General features: G+C 37.8%; 2 protein-coding genes across 2 annotated transcripts in view; one reads left to right on the top strand and one right to left on the bottom strand.

Moving 5' to 3' along the window:
• The window catches only part of LOC124111431 (cysteine--tRNA ligase, cytoplasmic-like), a 283,163-nt gene that overhangs the window by 58,861 nt on the left and 203,464 nt on the right, over positions 1–20,838 (top strand). The gene's annotated exons all lie outside the window — the stretch shown is intronic.
• Positions 1–20,838, bottom strand: part of LOC124111433 — a 152,602-nt gene that overhangs the window by 21,323 nt on the left and 110,441 nt on the right. The window contains exon 3 of the mRNA XM_046471135.2: positions 10,415–10,512. Within this exon, the coding sequence (XP_046327091.1) occupies positions 10,415–10,512 (98 nt within the window). The remainder of the gene's footprint in view (positions 1–10,414; positions 10,513–20,838) is intronic.

The following is a 20,838-nucleotide window of genomic DNA, read 5'->3' as shown; positions in this document are numbered from 1 at the left end:
CTCACTGTTACCCTCAATGTTACCCTCACTGTTACCTTGCAAGAACTAGGAGTATGTGTCGGAAGGGTAACAGCTACAGTCACTCTCAGTGAATTGTTTGGGATGAGTAATACATGGCACTTTCATGAAACAATACAAAGTGTGACAGTTATTTGTGGGATTGTTTGCAGAATTTAGTGATGCACCTTTCAGTTTTAAGGTTGGTAAAAAACAGCTGAAAAAACATGGGAACATATGATCCAAGCCAAAATTGGGATTTTTTTTGTCAAGCAAAGTAAAGAAGAACGGAACACACATTGGTGCTTGGGGAAAATAATTGTGTGGAAAACTCATTATTCATATATGATGGCCTTATTTTGCATGAGTTTGTGTGTTCAATCATAAACAAACCTAAAGAATCATTGTATCTGTCTATTCAAAACAAAACACTGAGACTGAAATGCACCTTTGTTTTTCTCATTAATCATTTCTGCTTCTTTGCTTCAAGAGCTAGATGTAAAACAGTTAGGCTGGAAAAATTGACACCATGGCGATGATTCCTATTAACGTTATTAAGGTAATGAGGCTTTGCCTAAAGCATTAACCAAATCACCCCATCAAAATTTGACGTGATTTTTAGAATAAATTGACAAGCCAAAACAGCCAACATTCAACCATGTATGACAAAGCAAATTTTGTGGGTGAGTTCTTTGATAGTGGAAAAACTTGAAATCAAACATTGGTCACTTGGTCAGATTGCTTGGATGAACATAACTCTTTTAATTACGTGGTTTAAACGGAAACTACAGCAATTTTAGATCAACAGAGGGCGCCTTCATTTTCAGATGGCATGGATTCGGTAACAGGCCATGTACCTGATGACAATATCATCAAAGATGCCGAAAGAGGAAATCTTTAAGCCATTTGCGATCTGTTCGAGCATAGAAGCTTTCTAATTTGTACTGTACATTAAGCCTGGCAAATGAACGCGTCTGCCAATATTATTTTAAGGAGCAAATAGTGGGGGGAAATGTCATGGATTTGACCTGCTGGATGAAGTGGTATCATATTCAAAGAAATATGAGAAGGCTTCAGAAGATTGGACGATTTTGTTACCATTATAACATGCTTATTGGAAATATTATAGATGGGTCTGAAGCTGATATGCTCAAACAATTTGAAAAAAATCCTGAAGGAATACAGAATGGGAAAAGGTTTGTGTAACAATATTCCGCTGAATTTAGATCAATGCTGACATTAACGGAAGTGATGGTATGAGAGCTACTGCTGTAGTGGCAATATGGCCATGTCTCCTGTTGAACCAGATTTGTGGTGTTGTGGATAACGTCTGCCCGGAAAGTGGAAGTTCGATCTCCTTCGCCATGTCATACCAAAAGAAAAATGGTTCTTGTTGTTTCCCCTCTGCTTAGCATTAACCTGGCTGGTTGGCTCAGAGTCAGTATACAGAGTCTGAGAAGGGTATCCATTGGTGGTGTGGCATCTCAGTGGACAAGCACTATGAAACTAGCAAATGGCCAGGCTTGTAGGAGCAGCTTCACACATGCATGCACGTAGCTTGATAAGTGCAATAATCTTGAGCGCGACATTAAACCCCACCTCACCTTACCCATCCTACTGGTGATGCCTTCCTGCTGGGGACTGAAAATATCATGCTAAAAAATGTTCTTGGTTTCAAGTGTGAATTCTTCTAAAAAAATCTTTTGTATCTTTGGCTCATTATGTCTGTGGGAGACTTTCACTGTTCTCTGTCCTTGGCGTTGAAGTTACTATGCTACAGTGTGCTGTCAATTAAGCAGCAATTCACCATCGCACAATGATGACACAAGACCTACATTGAGATGAAAGGACTCTTCAGAATAAGAGACCAACAAGCCAACGGAGACATTGAGGGAAACACAATGGAAAGTTTTCAGCTGAAGAAATACAACAACAGTGAATTGCATCATTTGTCCACATGAAACAGGAACTAATTGGGTCCTAGTCAGCGCCGAGATAATCCAGCACTCTTGACATAACACAAGATGGCGCTGCATCTCAGGTGGAAATCAAGCTAAAGAATCGACATGATCCTCTCTCAAACATAATCATTATTATCTCCCCTTGACAGAGCTCTCCTGTCACAGAATACGGTTCTGTTAAAAACTGATAAAAAAACACAATGTTGTATGATGGTAGCTTTGATATAATATAGATATAATATAGACATATAGTTGAATTATACTACTCAAAAGAAGTTAAGGACCACCAATTCTATTATATTACTATGGTAATATGGAAGAATTGGGTGGTCCTTAACTTGTTTTGAGTAGTATATTTCAGGAATAGCTTAGCTTACACATATGACATAAAATCATTAACTCTGCAAGATGTTTAAATAAAGCTTTTCATTCATATAGGTCCATTTAGACTGAAGTGTGTGAAGACTCCCTTCACCCTTGTTTGATGAAGACTCTTGTAATAGACACGAAATGGCCGAGGCAGTTTCCACATCGCAGAAAATTAAGAATATATCAGTATTATTGTTCGTCTGGTTCTTCGGTTAAACTTGAGACTGAAGTGCCACCATCGCTCGACATTTTAGACAATCTTTCCCCTTTCTTTAGTCTGTAACGTCACAACATGACAGTTGTATCCTGACTCCTAACAATTGCAAATATGGCTGACATAGTCACAATATTGACGCGAACTCTTCGCTGTGACAACTGAAGAAGGTCTAAATGCACTCTGAGATAGCCATGGTACATTCACACCTACCTCCAAAGTAGACAATTACCTACGCTTTCAGACAGACCACCTTTTAGAGAGTAAAGAGGCTCTTAATGTCGGACTATTTTGCATGGTGAGAGGATAAGTGTGTGAATAGTCTGCACCCTCGGCAAACCAGAATAGTATGTAGGGCAGCTGTAGTAAGAATATGAAGGAACTTTGGACAGCTGTTCGGCAACTCGAGGCAATTAGAGCTCAGAAAAAAATCTCTGGATGAAAAGGGAACAGTGACATACTTTTTGAATGTTTATAACTGGTTATTAATGATATAATGCATGTGTCTTTAGGTTTCTATATGATGGCAATCTGAAGAAAAGACATGGCCTCCTTACCAGAGAATTTTGACATGATGGCTCTCTGGTCAAAACTTGAACAAAATGTTTTCGTTGGAGGCGCTGTATTGTCCTTCTCATTTAGCAAATAAAACTGTGATTTATTCAAAATAAAATCCCAAAAAGAGAAGAATTTTAACTGTCCAGAAATAAGTTTATCTGATAGTGAATCATAAACACATGCTCATGATCTAGTCAGAATCATACAATCGACTCTGAATATAGCAGAGATTCCTATTGGATGTGGAAAGGGTTTTGTCGCTTTATTATAACAACCTTCTTGAACATAAGCCATTAATGATTGTTTTCCATCCAGCGTAGTCCGAAGTGTAGAAGATGAAGCTAGTTGGCCACAGTGATACAGAATTGTGGAGCATATTGGCCATTATGGCGTGGTGGCCGCCCATAACCACCAATAGAAGATGTCAGCACTAGACAAAGTCTGGAAGGCATATGGCAGAATCATCTAATTGTTGTTGATTATCAATTGCCCTCGGACATAAAGAAGAGGCAGTCTCCCTGCTTGACTTATTGATATACCAGCTGTATCTGTCATGTTCAGGTGTCCCGAGCGACTACTCCGTGACTGTTCCGTGGCCCCGGGAAATGTTTCCGATTTGCTCCATCTTGTAAGATTTAGCCCTCATAATTCACGGCATCAGAGCGTGAGCCAGCCCGAAGCCACTCTCACAAATGCTCCATAGACTAACCAACTAACCACTCTGTATTTGCCTGCAGATTTAGACAATGGCACCATTTATTGCTGATCTTGAGGAATTGATGCTGAACGTTCTTGGTCCAATTGAATCGACTGTTTTAGTCTAGATAGTTGTGTTACTTTGAGATTTTGTTAAGAAAATGGGTATTCCCATCAGACCTACAGGGTTAGTTAAACAGCGAATTTTCATCAAGAGTTTATTTGGGATAATCATTGAACTTAAATTTATGGTAAAATAAAAACAAATTAAAAATAAATTAAAATAAATTAAAATAAATTAAATGCTTATGTTAAAAAACACCAATATGGATAATTTGTTATTCTGTGCTGTTAACAAACTAAATGATACATTTTTGGGGGGTTTGTCATTCTTGGAGATGTCTTTGAGATAGTCTTTGGTGCTTAACTAATATTTTAGTTAAAGGAACCAGAATGTGAAGTAGTGGAAACCTTGGAAGACAGTTTTCTTAACGGTTTGGGTTGCATCCCAAAAGTATTTTGATTATGTAATGTAACCTATCACATTCACATTCATTTTATGTTTTTAGCAATTACATTATTAAACTTGTGTTGGTTCTCTGTCAAACCAGGCAGACATGATAATTTCCTTTGAAGCTTAACACATTTGGAATTATTTGGTAAAAAAATTAAAAGCTTTAAGTGAAATTAAATTTGCAATTTTTGTCAGAAGACAGATGCCTGCTTGAGACAAATTAATCATTTGTTTTAACAAAAGACCAGGGAATTCGGTTCCTGATAACTCTGTAGAACCTGTCTGACTCAGATAGGAGATAAAAATGTTCACAATTTGAAATTGTATTTTGTTTTGGACCACATTATGACAGCAATAGAATAAATATTTTCAGATTTTAAGAATCTTTGTGGTGAACTTGATGGATATTATCTGCAACAACAAATTAACAGCTGCTTTTTCCTCAGAGTGTAATTGTTGGGGGGGTCAGCCAGTGGGTTGCCTAAGTACTTGTCAAATAGATTGATTAACATGATAGAAAAAAACAACAACTCTAATGTGTGCTGTTTAAATAATATTAATTTGTCACAGGAGGCAAATAAGAAGTTATGGACTTAAAATATTAGGAGTCCTGGTCGATCATGGTGAAGAAACACAAGATAATAGATCATTATGTTGATTGGATGTGAGTAATAGCTGTTAATCAGTTTTGTGGAAGCTAGAAGCTGGTACAGATTCTAATTAACTTGGTCTTTCTTCATGTAAACATATCATACCTAATTTAATATGCTTCATCATATGAAGTTCATTAATCATTCATAATTTTTTTAATGTAATTCTTTGCGAAGGACCAAAGGAGTCAGCTTTGGTCAAAGGTGTTTCTTTAGGAAATGTTGAGTAGTATACTAGCATCAAGATTTGCTACACGCTGACTTGGTTGATGCATGTCATCCAATCCAAATTCCGTGGATCGATGCTCATGAGGTCAATCACTGGATTGTCTGGGGGAGGGTCATAAAAAATAATACACATATTTGAGGAGGGTCATGAAAAAAAATGGACATTTCATAATAAAATGTAAAGTGCTTTTGCATCTTTATGATCGAGGGAAGGTCATGAAAACGATGTACAAGGACATGGGGAGGGTCATCCCAAAAAATGACAAGCATCAGGGGAGGGTCATTATTTTCAGTACATTGGTGCATGAAAAACCTCTGACCCACCCACCTCCGTAGTAAATGACCGGTCCCTAACTGGAATAGAATGATGGAATATTCCATCTTCAGAAAGGGGTCCTTCACTTTCGGATAGTGAAGGAAACATGTGAACGCTGAATGTTTTTCATAACTGGACAGTAGCATGAAATGACACAGCAATGATTGCAAACATGTTCACGCTTAAGGCACAGAACATCGTCTCCAGAGGGAACTTGGAATGCAGTTTGAATGCACACAGATTATTGAATGATGACATATTAATATTGTCGTCATTATCATTATTGATTAATAGTTATAACTGAACATTGAGTACTTTCATGCTTTGACTACACAATCGATGGACTATAAATGCACAAAAAAGCATTGACCGAATAATGCGATTAGGTTATGTCTTCAGTATGCATGACCCAGTTCAAACTCAATTGTCTGAAAACCAAGACTTGACATGTTATTGTGTAACCAGTAACTCATTTAGATATATCCTCCATAAATCAATATCTCCCTCAATTTGAGAGTAATCCTAATTACTAAGCATTATCTACGCATTTGTCACCAACACTGACTATCTCTTAATTCCATGGCTTTAAAACCAACAGTTAATTCACCAGTAAATGACTAGTGAAAGAATATGTCATGCATAAATTTGCATATCATTACCAAGACAAAAGGGTTATGCGTAATACAGAGAGCACTACCCATTGCAAAAGAAGAATGACAAAAGATAAAAGGTGGCTGCACATGGAGGTCCTGTCACAAGAACAACAACGAGGAGCGAGACCATGTTGACAGTCCCATTGATTCACCGCTATCTCGTTGCTAAAAGAAAACAATTTAACGTGCGATATTGATTCGGCTCCGTAATGTAAACACAGTGGAAAGAAGGGGATCTGTTGACACTTGGACTCCCAGTAAGGGCAATTGGTCTTGTAATCGGATTCTGCAAAAAGATCTTTCTCAAAAAGTCGACTGATAGGGGTCTGTCTACTTTGAATTATGGTGATCAATTCCATCTTTTCGTTTTGTAAAACTTCCCAATGACCTTTTACCTCCTGGAACTTCCAGGTAAGACAACGGCCTGGCGCCATGGGACAATGGATGGATAATTGTGCAGCTCTTGGTCATTGTGCCTGCACATGGTGCCGTGTTTGATGTTTCGTTTGATGTGCTTCGATTGGTTGTCAAACAAGCCCAATTTTATGAATATGGGAGAGCAAATTCTAGGAATGTTTCTATTTCTTTGAATTGAATGGCAAGTCATCTGTACAAGCATTGTATTCTGGCAATGAAGTTGTCCTTCACGATGTAATGGGTGGTACATGGTTGGTGGCCACTTACTCTCATCACTAAACATTATTCAGCTCGGCAATTCAAATCGTCTGATCCAACAAATGATAAAGGGAGATAACCTAATAGGACTGAATTGCTGACATGCTCAAAGTCAGTTGTCTGTTCAAGTACAAACAAGGGATCACAAATTTTCTAGTCATGTATATCTTGATAAATGTGATGATCTTTGGCCTAAAGTTTGGTCAAAACATTCCTGCAGAAATAACTTAAGATATTCAGATCGAACAGTGATGAATGAATGTGAATAAATAAATAAATACATTTCTGTGATGATGATGATGATGATGATGATGATGATAATAGCAATAAAACTCTTTTCCTATTCATAAGAAATCTCTGTTAAATGCAGAGTCCATTGTGTGATACGGATGATATCATGAGCAAGTTAACTTCTTTGAGTGGCATTTAGAAGTGGAATGGTAACTAAGACAAAATTGTTATGGATGAGCAACTTCTTTATTACAATTGGGCGACGTTTCGGTGTAGATTCTAACACCTTTATCAAGCAAATGATGTACAAACTAGGTATGAGCATGATATATATACATAACAAGTGTATATATATACATATACATGAGCAAGTGTTTATAAATCCATATCAAATAGTGATGATAACAGTGAGCGTATCCTGCCCAACCGATGACACCTTCACAAACACATGCAAACTTCAGAAATCTCAACTAAATACAGAGTCCATGGTACAATCACAACTACATCATGTGTTCATAAATCACTATAAAATAGTGATGACAAAGATAAGCATATCCTTCCCAACCAGTGCCCCACAAATGCAGTAGACCTTAATTACATAAATTCACATAGACATATTTCTATCCACGAGTGAAATTAAAGATGACAGCTAAGCCATTCTTATAATTACCCTAACGTTACGCCACAAGCTTCAAGGAGGGTTCTAGATTAAGATACTATAGCCCAAAACATCAAAGACTCAGGACCTTTCTTAATATCTAATACGGTATGGAGAGTTATTAATATTTGATGATGCTATGAAGTGCTCAAGTTTTTGTAAAATATTCGCTGGAAATGACAAGAATACAAAACAGGCGCCATCTCTTTTCTTCACATTCTGGTCATGCTGAATGCTCTCCATCCTCTATTGTGCAATTTGCCAGCCCCCAATAACAAGGCCCTGCACTATGTATTATCGCCGAAAATTAATAAAATGTACACAAAGTTCAATGGAGGTTACTGTCACTTTAATTAAATCAGTGTTCATTGTAAAATGCCTTTGATATACTCAAGATTAGAAATTCTATACTGCTTTAGACCATGTCTCAATTTCTTTCAGCACCAAAATTGCAAATATTGGCTACATACTGTAGCACTGATTACAGTTTCCGTGGCATTTAGTTTGTAATACTCGGGATGAAACATAACTCCCCTCCTGATTAACGAACGCAAAGGGTCCGCGGAAGTGATGGCACTAGTTATAGAAGATACCTATTACTTATGAAGTCATAACGTGATAAATGATCATGTCAGGCATGATGCCACAAAATTTACATGAGACTATAACCATTTCATCTTGTATCATATGTTAAAGGTCATTGCAGAAATGAATTCTCTTTCCTATTTCTAAAACCAATAAGAAGGTAGAAGCAGAGTGAAATTCGAAATTGATGTAATTTAACAGTAGACTTACTTGTATACATCATAGCGGGGGAATCTCCTTGGAGACTGGTTGAGCGTGTGCTCATGAAAGCAGGAAGTTTGGTTAATAAGTAAGAACTATATTGCCTGCAGGAAGGTTATGTTAGAAACGAGAAGTTTCAAATGAAATTGTGTGCATTATGCTTTCTAATATGGCCGACATAATACACAGCTGTGCGGTGTAACAAATGTAGAACCCGCTGGCGATTCTGGGTTAGAATTAATCCCGGTTCGCCCCGATTATGTTTCTGGGTCTGTCAGCACCATACCCGTGCTCAGGGGTGTCACAAAATCGGGTATAGCTAATCTGTCATGGCGTGATAAATATGAAAGAATCGGGTATAGCTAATCTATCCTGGCGTGATAAATATGAAAGAATCGGGTATAGCTAATCTGTCCTGGCATGATAAATATGAAAGAATCGGGTATAGCTAATCTGTCTGTGCATGATAAATATGAAAGAATCGGGTATAGCTAATCTGTCCTGGCATGATAAATATGAAAGAATCGGGTATAGCTAATCTGTCTGTGCACTATAAATATGAAAGAATCGGGTATAGCTAATCTGTCATGGCATGATAAATATGAAAGTTTCGGGTATAACTAATCTGTCATGGCATGATAAATATGAAAGAATCGGGTATAGCTAATCTGTCTGTGCATGATAAATATGAAAGAATCGGGTATAGCTAATCTGTCATGGCATGATAAATATAAATGAATCGGGTATAGCTAATCTGTCTGTGCATGATAAATATGAAAGAATCGAGTATAGCTAATCTGTCATGGCATGATAAATATGAAAGAATTGGGTATAGCTAATCTGTCATGGCATGATAAATATGAAAGTTTCGGGTATAGCTCATCTGTGCATGATAAATATGAAAGAATCGGGTATAGCTAATCTGTGCATGATAAATATGAAAGTTTCGGGTATAGCTAATCTTTGCATGATAAATATCAAAGAATCGGGTATAGCTAATCTGTGCATGATAAATATGAAAGAATCGGGTATAGCTAATCTTTGCATGATAAATATGAAAGAATCAGGTATAGCTTATCTGTCATGGCATGATAAATATGAAAGAATGGGGTAAAGCTTATCTGTGCATGATAAATATGAAAGAATCGGGTATAGCTAATCTGTGCATGATAAATATGAAAGAATTGGGTATAGCTAATCTGTGCATGATAAATATGAAAGAATCGGGTATAGCTAATCTGTCATGGCATGATAAATATGAAAGAATCGGGTATAGCTAATCTGTGAATGATAAATACGAAAGAATTGAGTATAGCTAATCTGTGCATGATAAATATGAAAGAATCGAGTATAGCTAATCTGTGAATGATAAATACGAAAGAATTGAGTATAGCTAATCTGTGAATGATAAATACGAAAGAATCGAGTATAGCTAATCTGTGCATGATAAATATGAAAGAATCGGCTGATCTTTAACTTCTCTTGAGTGGGATACATCTACCTTAAAATAATCGAGGCCATACATCTTTAGTAGACCACTGACAAGAAAAAAGTCGACATATTGGGTAATGTTTCATTGAACCGCAAGTAAGTTACTAATGATTTGTGTGTCTGCCATATCCGGATGTCGTGTAAGCAATTCATTGACAACCATGAAAACTGAGCAGTGACACACGCAAGGGAAGCGGTGGTCTTAAACATAAGATTGTTAGAGGAGGTTGAGCTAAATCACTTAAGTTTGGATGCTAAATAATTCAAATTATTGCCACACAAACTGATTACTTCACGCAAAACATTTATGGCAAACTTGGATTCTGTTTTCATGTATGCTCCAAGGATTTCTCTCAGTATCTTGTGGAAATTACGGGTTAGACATGGTTTTCGAAGTGTCAATAGAATGCTACTCACCGCTGTTTGTATCCCGGCTAAATTGTCATTTAGATCAAATATTAGTCTTGATATGTAGTTTCCTTCTTGCATATATAGAAATCCATGGTATGTATCCACTGAAAACAGACAGAAAACATTCATCAGTGACAATATTCAAATTAGAGGTGTGAAGTCGGGAAGAACCCAAAATTGCTGGCAGCCATGTATACTGTAGAAGACAGGAGTGGGCGAAGGGAAAGAATTATTGATTTTGAAATTGTTTCGCTTTGAAAGTTTATCTTTGTTCTCTGTTGTGAAGTAGGTGCCATTAAATTTAACTGAGCTTGAATCAGGAGCTCTATTTAATGAGAGTGATTTTTTAAACCAGGATTTGACAGTGATACAATGGTCCTTGTGTGAAGATGTATTGGATACTAAACCGGTATTCAGAATACATTTGGGGAAAATACCTTATGAGTTTGGAAAGCCAAATATCCTCGGACAAGACACCTCTGATAATCTTCCTTATTGAATAAGAAGATAATTTGATGCTTGATTTGTATAAAGGTATTTTTGTCCTATTTTCTCATATTTATCGTTAGTTTGTTCGTTTGATCTTATTTGGGAGTTGTCAAATTGGATAGGCCCAGACAAAAATCCCTAATTGTCTGAGACGCGAGTGATCGGCCGTCATTACGCGTATTGGATCACTGTGCGATGGCTCTTCCAAGACTCAACAACAGCAAAGTGTCAATTAGTTCCCACAGGGGCTTTTTGGTATAGGCTGTGTCCATGCCACTAAACTGGCACTCTTTGATATATCCCGAATCTGCGCCACTGAAAGGGCACTTTGGGTATGCACCTAGTCCACAGTACTGAATGGGCGATTAGTTGTATTGTTCGTGTGGTCAGATGTGCAAAAAGTCAATGACAATTTGTGGCGGGTCACTTTGCCGTTGACACCTCGGTGTTCGTTCAGTGTGTATGTATAGTGGGCCCATTATGGTAAACTGGTTTGGATCAACACAACTCAATTTTAACGTTGGATCCTCGATATTCGATTGGATCATTTCAGAAAACCCTGGAACTTTCAGCTGGGAAAATAATCTGAAATAACAATGTTAACTAAAGTTTTTTCCTCGCCTTTGAGTTTCGCAAACTCTCCGTGGCAGCAGGGTGGTACGCAAATATTGAATTTGACCAAGTGGTTCTGTCGATTCAGGCAAATAAAGTTTAGTAAATTTTTCTACAAAATTTGAGTTCTAATTAAAGGGTCCTGGTTGATCGTGGAGAGCCCTCAAACCCACTTAATCACATACAGCACAAAAAATTTGAATAGGCACAGCACAGCACACTTAACTCAATCAATTGGTGGTACACCTCTTGCTACTAGCCTAATACGAGTTTTATGTGCAAGCGCCCTACGGAATTGAACGTTTTGTGCTTCAGCCGAACAGCAGTTCTTCACACACAAACATTGTAGGTCAGATTGTTATGATCATGTGCAAAACACTGGGAGGGCAATAAAATGATTCTGTTTCATTGGCATCTTTAGTAATAAAAATAATAACAGCATTTGGATCACGCATCTAAGTTTAAGTCACAATTATTGTTATCTCACTTTCATTGAATGAATGTATTGGTTCAAATTTGAAATTTAGTGACTAGTTAAGTATACTATACTAGTTAGGTATAAGAAACATGAAACATATGTATATATATTCCCTGTTAAAACCTAAAAGGGCTCTTAAAAGAAGAATATAATAGTACCAGTACAATTTAATCGGTAAATCATCATGTCTAGTGTTTTTTATCTCAAATTTCAAATTTGTATTGACCAAGTTTAATTGGTATGATCTGGTCATTTCCCTGAATTCTCTGAAAGGATACGAAGTATTTTTTGTCTGCAGAAGACAAACACGTTTTTATTGTAAATGTAGGGATTGTGTATGCGCCGGTGACGTGCTTCATTCCGATTCGCTTTACAGACGGGGTATATAAATTAGCATCGATTTTAAAAGCTTGTTCAGGGGGGTCACCTTATACATGGGGTTGCTTTATAAACGGCGATATACAGTGATATACGGTATTTAAGTAAGTGGAACAACATTAATGTACATGTACATTTGCTTGTTTCAAAAGCAATTAACCTGAACTGATCTTCCATGGATTTTAGTTTTAGCTTTGCCATCTTTGTCATGTCAAGTTCTATTAAATGCTGATATTCACACTGGGTGTCTATGACACTGTGTCAGAATAGAGTGCTTTTTTGAAATCTGACATTTTTGCCATTAGTAGTGGGGGGTTTGTTAGCATTGTCACATGTGTATGGAGGTGATGTATAGTCGATGAAAGTAGGCCATTGAGTGCAGGAATGAATAGACACCATATGAATCGGATTCAAGTCGACTGTCATGTGACCTCTGACTTGTGTCAGATGCTGTCATCAGTCAGCGCACCTTCATACAACAGCGATGTCAAACTGTGCAGTGCTCGGTTAACGTGTTATAATTTTCACTGACACATCTTCATTGATTCCCTTGGTCACGAGTCCGAACCTTTGATCACGGCGGCACGACAGGGAAATTACGACAATATCGCGAAGTTTGGCGTAGCCATTTCTCCACTGCCACCAACTTGGGAACATATTGTCTTTGTACAAATTTCATTATGATTGAATTAAATGACATGAGTCATTTGTTTTCTGAATTAGTGCAAAAAAAAATCTCTATCGGTTTGGGATGCAAGGCCTTGATCTGTCTGCTGGTCGTCAAATGGCCTGCAGCGAACTTGTCACAGTCAGTCCCTGTCACGCCGGCCCTCCTCCAGCTACAAAGACTCATCCCTGTCCAGGCAGCAAATCCACAGGACATGGTGCAGTTTTCCAGCTTTGTGATGGTGGCATTTGCAAATCATTTGGATTAAGGACAGTGGTCCATTGCTTAGAGTGGACAAAAACCATTAGGTGGTGTGAACTTGCAAATTGACAGATTGTTTGGAATATTTGTTGTAATCTCACTGATCACAGGGACCGGATTATCTCAGCATTTCATCCTAATTTCCTCACAAAGTCATAAAGGATTCCTACACTGTGGTATCATGCGACGAGCAGTTTTTTTCTTTTCAGTATTACTCACAATTTGTGCCAATTACTCAAATTTAGTTCATTACCATACTCTAAGCCAGGGTCTCAACAATCGAGATTTGTAAGTTTGACAAAAAAAGAACCCCAAAGGCTAAAGGTGACAGTTCTTTTTCTGGATTTCTTTTATCTCCGCCTGTTGGGTGCAAATGAAGAAGCTTTGTACCTGGCAACAATGACACTTAAACTAACAGATTGTTAAAGAGAGATGGGACAAGAATGCCTTCAGAAACAGCGGAAGCAGTCTGAGCCTTTTATTTGGAATACTAATTCTGCATAAATCTTTGCATTTTTCAAATAAAATAACTTTGAGATTCTTGAATACTGAAATTGCCACGTCCATGCACAATACATGTAGTGAGGATGAGATGTTTGTGTAGAGCCAGTTCAGATAATATTGGAAAAATCCTCAAAGTAAAAATATCAACAAGATGGATGCCAGTGATGGGATGTGCATGTTGGCTCTCTCTCTCTCTCCTCCCCCCCCCCCTTTTTTAATTTTTTTTTTAACATGGAATACGGTACGTATGTCAAGCTGAGAGAGAAGTTGTCGATAGATTTTGTTGGAGCCACTCTGTAAGTGACGCTCCTGGAGCTTCGTTAGAAGCTGATTCATCAATCGCGAAGGATGTACACAACTAATGATGGTCGAAAAGTCTCGTTTCCTTATCTACCAACATTGATTTTTGCACTGGGTCTCTGAGACATGTCAAATTATTTATGACTCTCACCTGTCCTAGGAGTCATTAGTGTTGAAACAATGTCTCAGGCTGTAAATTACCTACAAATGACAAATATGTCTGGACACTGGAAAAATAATGTTAAAGGCTACAACATCATTATAAATTTCATTTTATCATATTTCTTATGCAACCTAATGACTGTTGTTAATCTTGCAAACAGATGTTTTCCGTCAAAGTACGGGCAAGCAGTCAACTTTCTCACTTTTGAAAGAAATTGAATCCCTTTTTCTCATTCAGGCTAATTTTTTGTGGTCATAAATGTGACATTATTTTTCTCCATAGTGATTTGTTGTGGCTTTTGACCAACTGATTTTTCCCCCAATAATATCGCTCATATGAAAAATGCAAAGTATGATTAATTGTATTGGATATTATGAAATTGTGATCAAGATGTTTGGATAATTCAGCTGTTTCTCCTCATTTTAGCTCAGTACAAAGGGATGTCCTCACTCCATGAATCAAGTATTTCCCGTCAATGGGTCATGCACACCATCCAAATTGACTTTCATTTTGAAGATAATTACAAATTTCTGAAACGGCTCTAGTATTAGTTGAGCGTCCACCCTGTATTGTGCTGACTGACCCAAACAGCTGTAGCGAGACCCACTTTGTCACTGTTATGGTTGTCTGAAATCAGGGGACACGACCCTCGTCACCCACCAAGATTGAATTAAATATGGCCATATCGCCAGTCCAGAATATCTATCCCCCTTCCCGCATGACTGAATCAAGGAAGGCCTAAAGAAGAATCTAATCATATCATGCATAATTAATGAGAAGAAAATAATTATAACCAAACAGTGAGATTTGTAGCTATGGAACAATGGTACCGTGGGACTAGTGGTGACCCCTGGTGAGGAAGACCGGAACCTGCCATGCTCATGTCGTCTTGTATTTGCAGAAATCAGTGACAGATTCGGAGAGCTTATTACTGTCACTGAGACATATTTTGTCATAATCATATAGAAGATGAATGAGCCTCACAAAGACTGTTTCAACAGCACTGGAGTCGCCCATCTGTCCAGAATATTGAAAATGCTTGGAGGAAAAAAATGATCTGGTGTTTGGCATTAGTGAGTCATTTCAGGATGTTTTCAGGATGCTGATATAATAAATTGTTATACATTTATAGAGACAATTAAGATGAGTAGTTGCAGTTAATACACTTAACCAAAAAACGTCAGCGTTCATGAAGAGTTTTGGGGATAATGTTTTTAAAGTGAAGTCTGGGTTTGTTTAAATGTGAACATTAAAATATTTCATGATCCCTAACTTATTTTGTGAAGTATAGAGTTACTTACTTTTGTGTTATGTTGTAAGTTTGTGACATGAAATAATCAATTGGGGAAAAAATGTTTTTCTGAAATAACTTGATTGTCTCTTTATGATTTTGTGACTCTTTATGTGAAACCTCACCATCTTAATTCTGAATGGAATTGTTCAGTGTTTGAGAAAACTAAATGTTTGATAGACCTGGAATGGCTGAATCATTGTTAACAGGGGACCAAACCGGTGTGATTTGTTGGCAGTGAGAGACATGGCGGCACTCTTTATATCCCATGGTTGATGTTCAATACGGGCTATTGTATATGCAGTGGCCTACAGTCATGGAGGACGCTTCTTAAGGGAGTTTAACAACCCCGTCATCCATAGATGATATGGTCCAATTTTCTTTTAAGGCGAAATGGATTCTTTTAGGGAAGAGTGGAATGCTGTGAAATCAGTTTAGTTTTTGAGGGTTCTTTGCCTCCTGGAATGTGGGAGAATCATAAACGAAAATGTTTGCGAATTGTGAATGGAAATTTTGAGAATCAGAAATGAAAATGTTTGAGAATCATCTATGAAGATGTTTGAGGATGTGTGGGATACCGTATATGCAGATAAATATATTCTTTCATTTGAGATTTAAAAAAAAATAAATGCATATGTGAATGGACAGAACACAGTGGTAGAAACTAACAGTTTTAGTCCACTCGTCCTTATAATGATAATGTATAGTAAAACCCATAAAAAAGGCAAATTTCTACAAGTCCTTAAGATACCTTCACTATTGGGCATTTTTGTAAGGACCACAGGACTAGTGCCAATTTCTAACGCTGGGACAAATGAGAATTTAATATAAGCAATTAGAGCTCTCTACAAGAATTATTTTTTTTATGATTTAGTGATTGGTTAGGAGGTGGAGTGAAAATATGTCTGATATGTTAAATATTGGTGTATACAGCTTAGTAATGAATAAGTGTAGGCCAAAACAACCAGACATGAGGTGTTATCTGTTATTTGACACCTGTGACACAACAGCCACAACTGACAGACCGACACAATTGCCTATACCTGGTAACCAGACACCGGTTGCTATCTCTCATTTGACACCTGTGACAAAACAGACAGGCTGGCCTTTTCCTGGAAACCAGACATGAGGTGTTATCTGTTATTTGACACCTGTGACACAACAGACAGGCAGAGAGATTGACCTATACCTGGTAACCAGAATCAAGGTTGTTGTCTACCATTTGACACCTGTGACACAACAGACAGGCAGAGAGATTGACCTATACCTGGTAACCAGAATCAAGGTTGTTGTCTACCATTTGACACCTGTGACACAACAACTGACGTGCAGGCAGACTGGCCTATACCTGGTCTTTGTCAAGTAAAACTATAGGCATCAATATTACATTAGTACAACGTCTTTGACTAACAGTGACATGCACCAAGATGCATCGTGGGATGCACACAAAAACTTGTGTCAAAAGTTATTGTTCTTTCGGCATGAAATATTTATCATTGTTCTCAGTGAACCTGGTTTTTTGTGTCTTTGGAGACATCTTTACACATAGTGTGTTGAACTATTTCAGTTTAGATGAATAGAGTTCACACGAATTCAATAAAGCTGTCACAGAAACTAATCTCAAGTGTTCAGAGCTCAATCTATTGCCACGGTTGTTTCATGGTGTTGCAGGTGCACTTGGCCGAATAACAAATTGTTTAGAAATGCATAGAATTCTGAAAAATATTTATTTATAGACAATTACTATAAGAAAGCTCGTGCCAATTAAGAAACACTTTTCAGAATGTTTGCTTTGCGCTGAAACTTCTCTTGATGCTGTTATGCTTTAATAAAATGTTTTTTTGTTTATTTGTTTTTCATTCAAGATGTCAGCAATGTACATTAAAGTTTTAGTGGGTGTGTAGGTGCATGTCACAATAGTATTTTCATCCGACATGGAAATGTTAAACTGCTCCCTTTGAAAATCATATACTTCTCATATACTACTGAAAATAAGTTCAAGAATACCTGACTTTTTAACTATAGTCCTATTGGTGAGTGAGAATGGTTTTACACTGCTTTTAGCAATATTCCAGAAATATCACGATGGCGAACACCAGAAATTGGCTTCACACATTGCACCCATGTGGGGAATCAAACCCGGGTCTTCGGCGTGACAAGTGAAGGCTTTAACCACTCGGCTACCCCAATGCCCCTATAGTGATATGAAACAATTGGGTGTTCTTAAACTTCTCTAAAATATGAAGAGTTTAATGTATCAGTTTCACCTCATTAGAAGATGGCATCGTTTGAGGCAACTCATTTCTCAGCTATTCCAGGAGCCACATGTTGGATAACTTTTGCCCAATCCCGTTGACCATATATATGTATGTCAATAAAATATGTTTAAAACAAAACAAACAAATGCAACAAATATGATAGCTGTGAAGTCTGATGCAAATTATTAATTCGATCTCCTCTTTTGTATGTTTCAAATGACCAAGAGGAAACACTGTAAGTTAAGGAATCTGAAATGCAGAGAGTCATAGCTTGTATCTATTCCAGTCCTGAAGCTCGGTATTACAGTTAAGGTTTCAAATGAAAACAAGACTTATGTGTCCTCTTAAGACAATTATCAGTGATACTGAAGCTCTGTTGTAATGTCTTAAGTACTAGATCAAGAGTAAGAAAGAGCAATCTGCAGTGATTTTATCACCTTTCATTTTCTATCAAATGTCAAATAGGCCACATACTTGTCACACTCTTGTTTTCTGAGTTAAAGTCGCCTAAGATTTATGGTTTTAAAACCCTATAGTTTCAAATGTTAGAGATAATTGCCTTTGAATCATGCAATATTGTCTAGAATAGAACCTAAGATAGTGCCTGTCGTCTTGTTATAACATCTTCAAACCCTATCAAACATCATTATCTGGTCGGTCAACATCGTGATGTAGATAATAGATAGATCGCTCCCTTGATCTTTACCTCATTTTGTTGTGCATGCCGAAACTCAAAGTGGAGTGTGAGTCAGTATTGGGAGGTATAACTTCGCTAGCGGATAACCGTTAAAAAATGAGTAATTGAATAAAGTCAATGGCGAGCTGTCGTCTTTAATCACTGGTAACAGGTCGTATTCAGGCCGTCTCGCTTTGTCTCAGCGTTGTGAGAACCACCAGAAAATTGTCCCTCTTTGCTGGTTTGGGATTAACTTCAAAGCACCGAGAGACATTTTTTCGAGACTTCTGGGTAGGCAGGGGTGGAGTGAAGCATGAGGCAGTGGTCTCCCTGTTGTCAGTGACTGATATATGCTCCAGAAATTATTTACGGCTTGAAATCCACTGATCCACTCCAACAAGCTGGTTTTTTTTGGTTGATGCTGCACTAAGCAATATTCCAGCTATATCACGACGGTCTGTAAATAATCGAGTCTGGACCTGACAATCCTGTGATCGATATCATGAGCATCGTTCCATGTAATTGGGATGCAATGTAATACAATCAGTCAAGTCACTAAGCCTGACTACCAGATCCATTTAGTCACCTCTTACAACAAGCCTGGTTTCTGGAGATGTGTGTTCTTACCCAGAATCCCACGGGTTTCCTCTCCAGCATGTTGGGATGGAATAAGGTTGCATCAGAATTTGTTTATGTTACTAGAGTTTTCTCAATAAACAAGACAAAAGAAGGGAGCCTGTTTATTCAAGACGAGCTAAATAGAATTTTGGAATAGGTATAAATAGATACAAGTTGGAAAGAAAGTGAAGATTTGTGCCAATGTGAATTAAATCTTCCTTTGAAATGGTTTGACCATGAATTACTTTGCCAGAAACTACCACAATGATTTGAAAGAAAACAACTGTCACAGCTGTATATTTTTACTCCTTTTCATGTTCATACCTTCAGTTTTTAGGATTTCAGGTGAGAATAGGACCCCAGTAATCTCTATTTATCATAAGAGGTGACTAAATGCAACCCGTGAAGATCCGGGGTAGAATAGGTTTTCAGCAACCCATAGAGCAATCATAAGAGGCCACTATGTTTGAAGTAAAGGGCGACTAACGGGATTGGGTGGTCAGGCTCGCTGACTTGGTTGATGCATGTCATCTTACCCAATTGCGTAGATCGATGCTCTTGATTTCAATCACTGGATTGTCTGGTCCAGACTTGATTACTTACAGACTGCCATCATATAGCTGGAATATTGCTGAGTGAGGCGTTAAACAACAAACAAACGAAAGCAGTGGATGCTCTTTTTTTGGTTTGTCTGGTCCAGATTAAATTTTTCCAACAGGCTTCTGCCATAAAGCAGGAATATTGCTGAGTGCAGTGTTGAACAACATGCAAACAATGTTTCCAGGTACTGACACCGGTTCTAAACTGAGAAGTTCTATACATTGATTATAAAGTGTCAGCTTCCATTAAATGCAGTTCAATAAGGCACACACATGTTTCATCATGCGAGTCAATTTTGCTGAAAATCTGGCAACATTTTTTGAGAATTAATGTTTAATGATGCACTTTGGAGCGCTAAAAGCGAAGAGAGGTAGGTTCCCTTGGGAATGCCCATGAGTGGTCTCAGCATGTCAAAACACAAAAGACACAAGTAACAATCCACTTTAAATTCAATGTGTACCTATTTCTTTGTCCATCTATAAATTAATAAATATCATTTACTTTGCAAACATGGGGACATGGGTGTCTCAGTTGATTGAAGTGCTGCAATTTGTTTTGCACAGTTGCGTTCTTGAGGCAAGCTAGAAATCTGTGATGGGTTTGAATCTCAGATTTGTTATCAGCACCGCAGCCGTGCTAGTGGGTTGCCCCAACGTGGTAAACGTCTTGCATCACTTCTGGCTTTCCTCCCAATCAAGCTCACATGTCATCATATAACTGAATACTGTTTGAAACGGTGTTAAAGCCACTTATTCAATGTAACCATGTTTGTTTGTTTTTTAACGCTGCACTCAGCAATATTCCAGTGGTCTGAAATAATCCAGTCTGGACCAAACAATCAAGTGATTGAAATCATAAACATCGATCTACGGAGTTGGGATACAATGACATGCTTCAACCAAGTCAGCAAGCCCGACCAGCCAATGCCGTTAGTCGCCTCTTACGGCAAGCATAGTCTCCTTTTACGGCAAACATGCGTTGCTGAGAAAGTATTTTAACCCGAATCTACACAGGTCCACTGTAGCCATGCGTCAAAGAGAATATTTTTCATGAAGTAAGGGAAAGTAAATATAAAATGTCAACGCCAGAGAATGACTAGTCTCTGATTGGACGTCCACCGAATGAGGTTCGATTA

The sequence above is a fragment of the Haliotis rufescens genome, unplaced genomic scaffold, assembly GCF_023055435.1.
Source record: "Haliotis rufescens isolate VD_foot unplaced genomic scaffold, xgHalRufe1.0.p SCAF_6, whole genome shotgun sequence".
Taxonomy (NCBI): Eukaryota; Metazoa; Mollusca; class Gastropoda; order Lepetellida; family Haliotidae; genus Haliotis; species Haliotis rufescens.
Note: the sequence above shows the minus strand (reverse complement) of the source record. Positions and strands in the feature narration are given on the sequence as shown.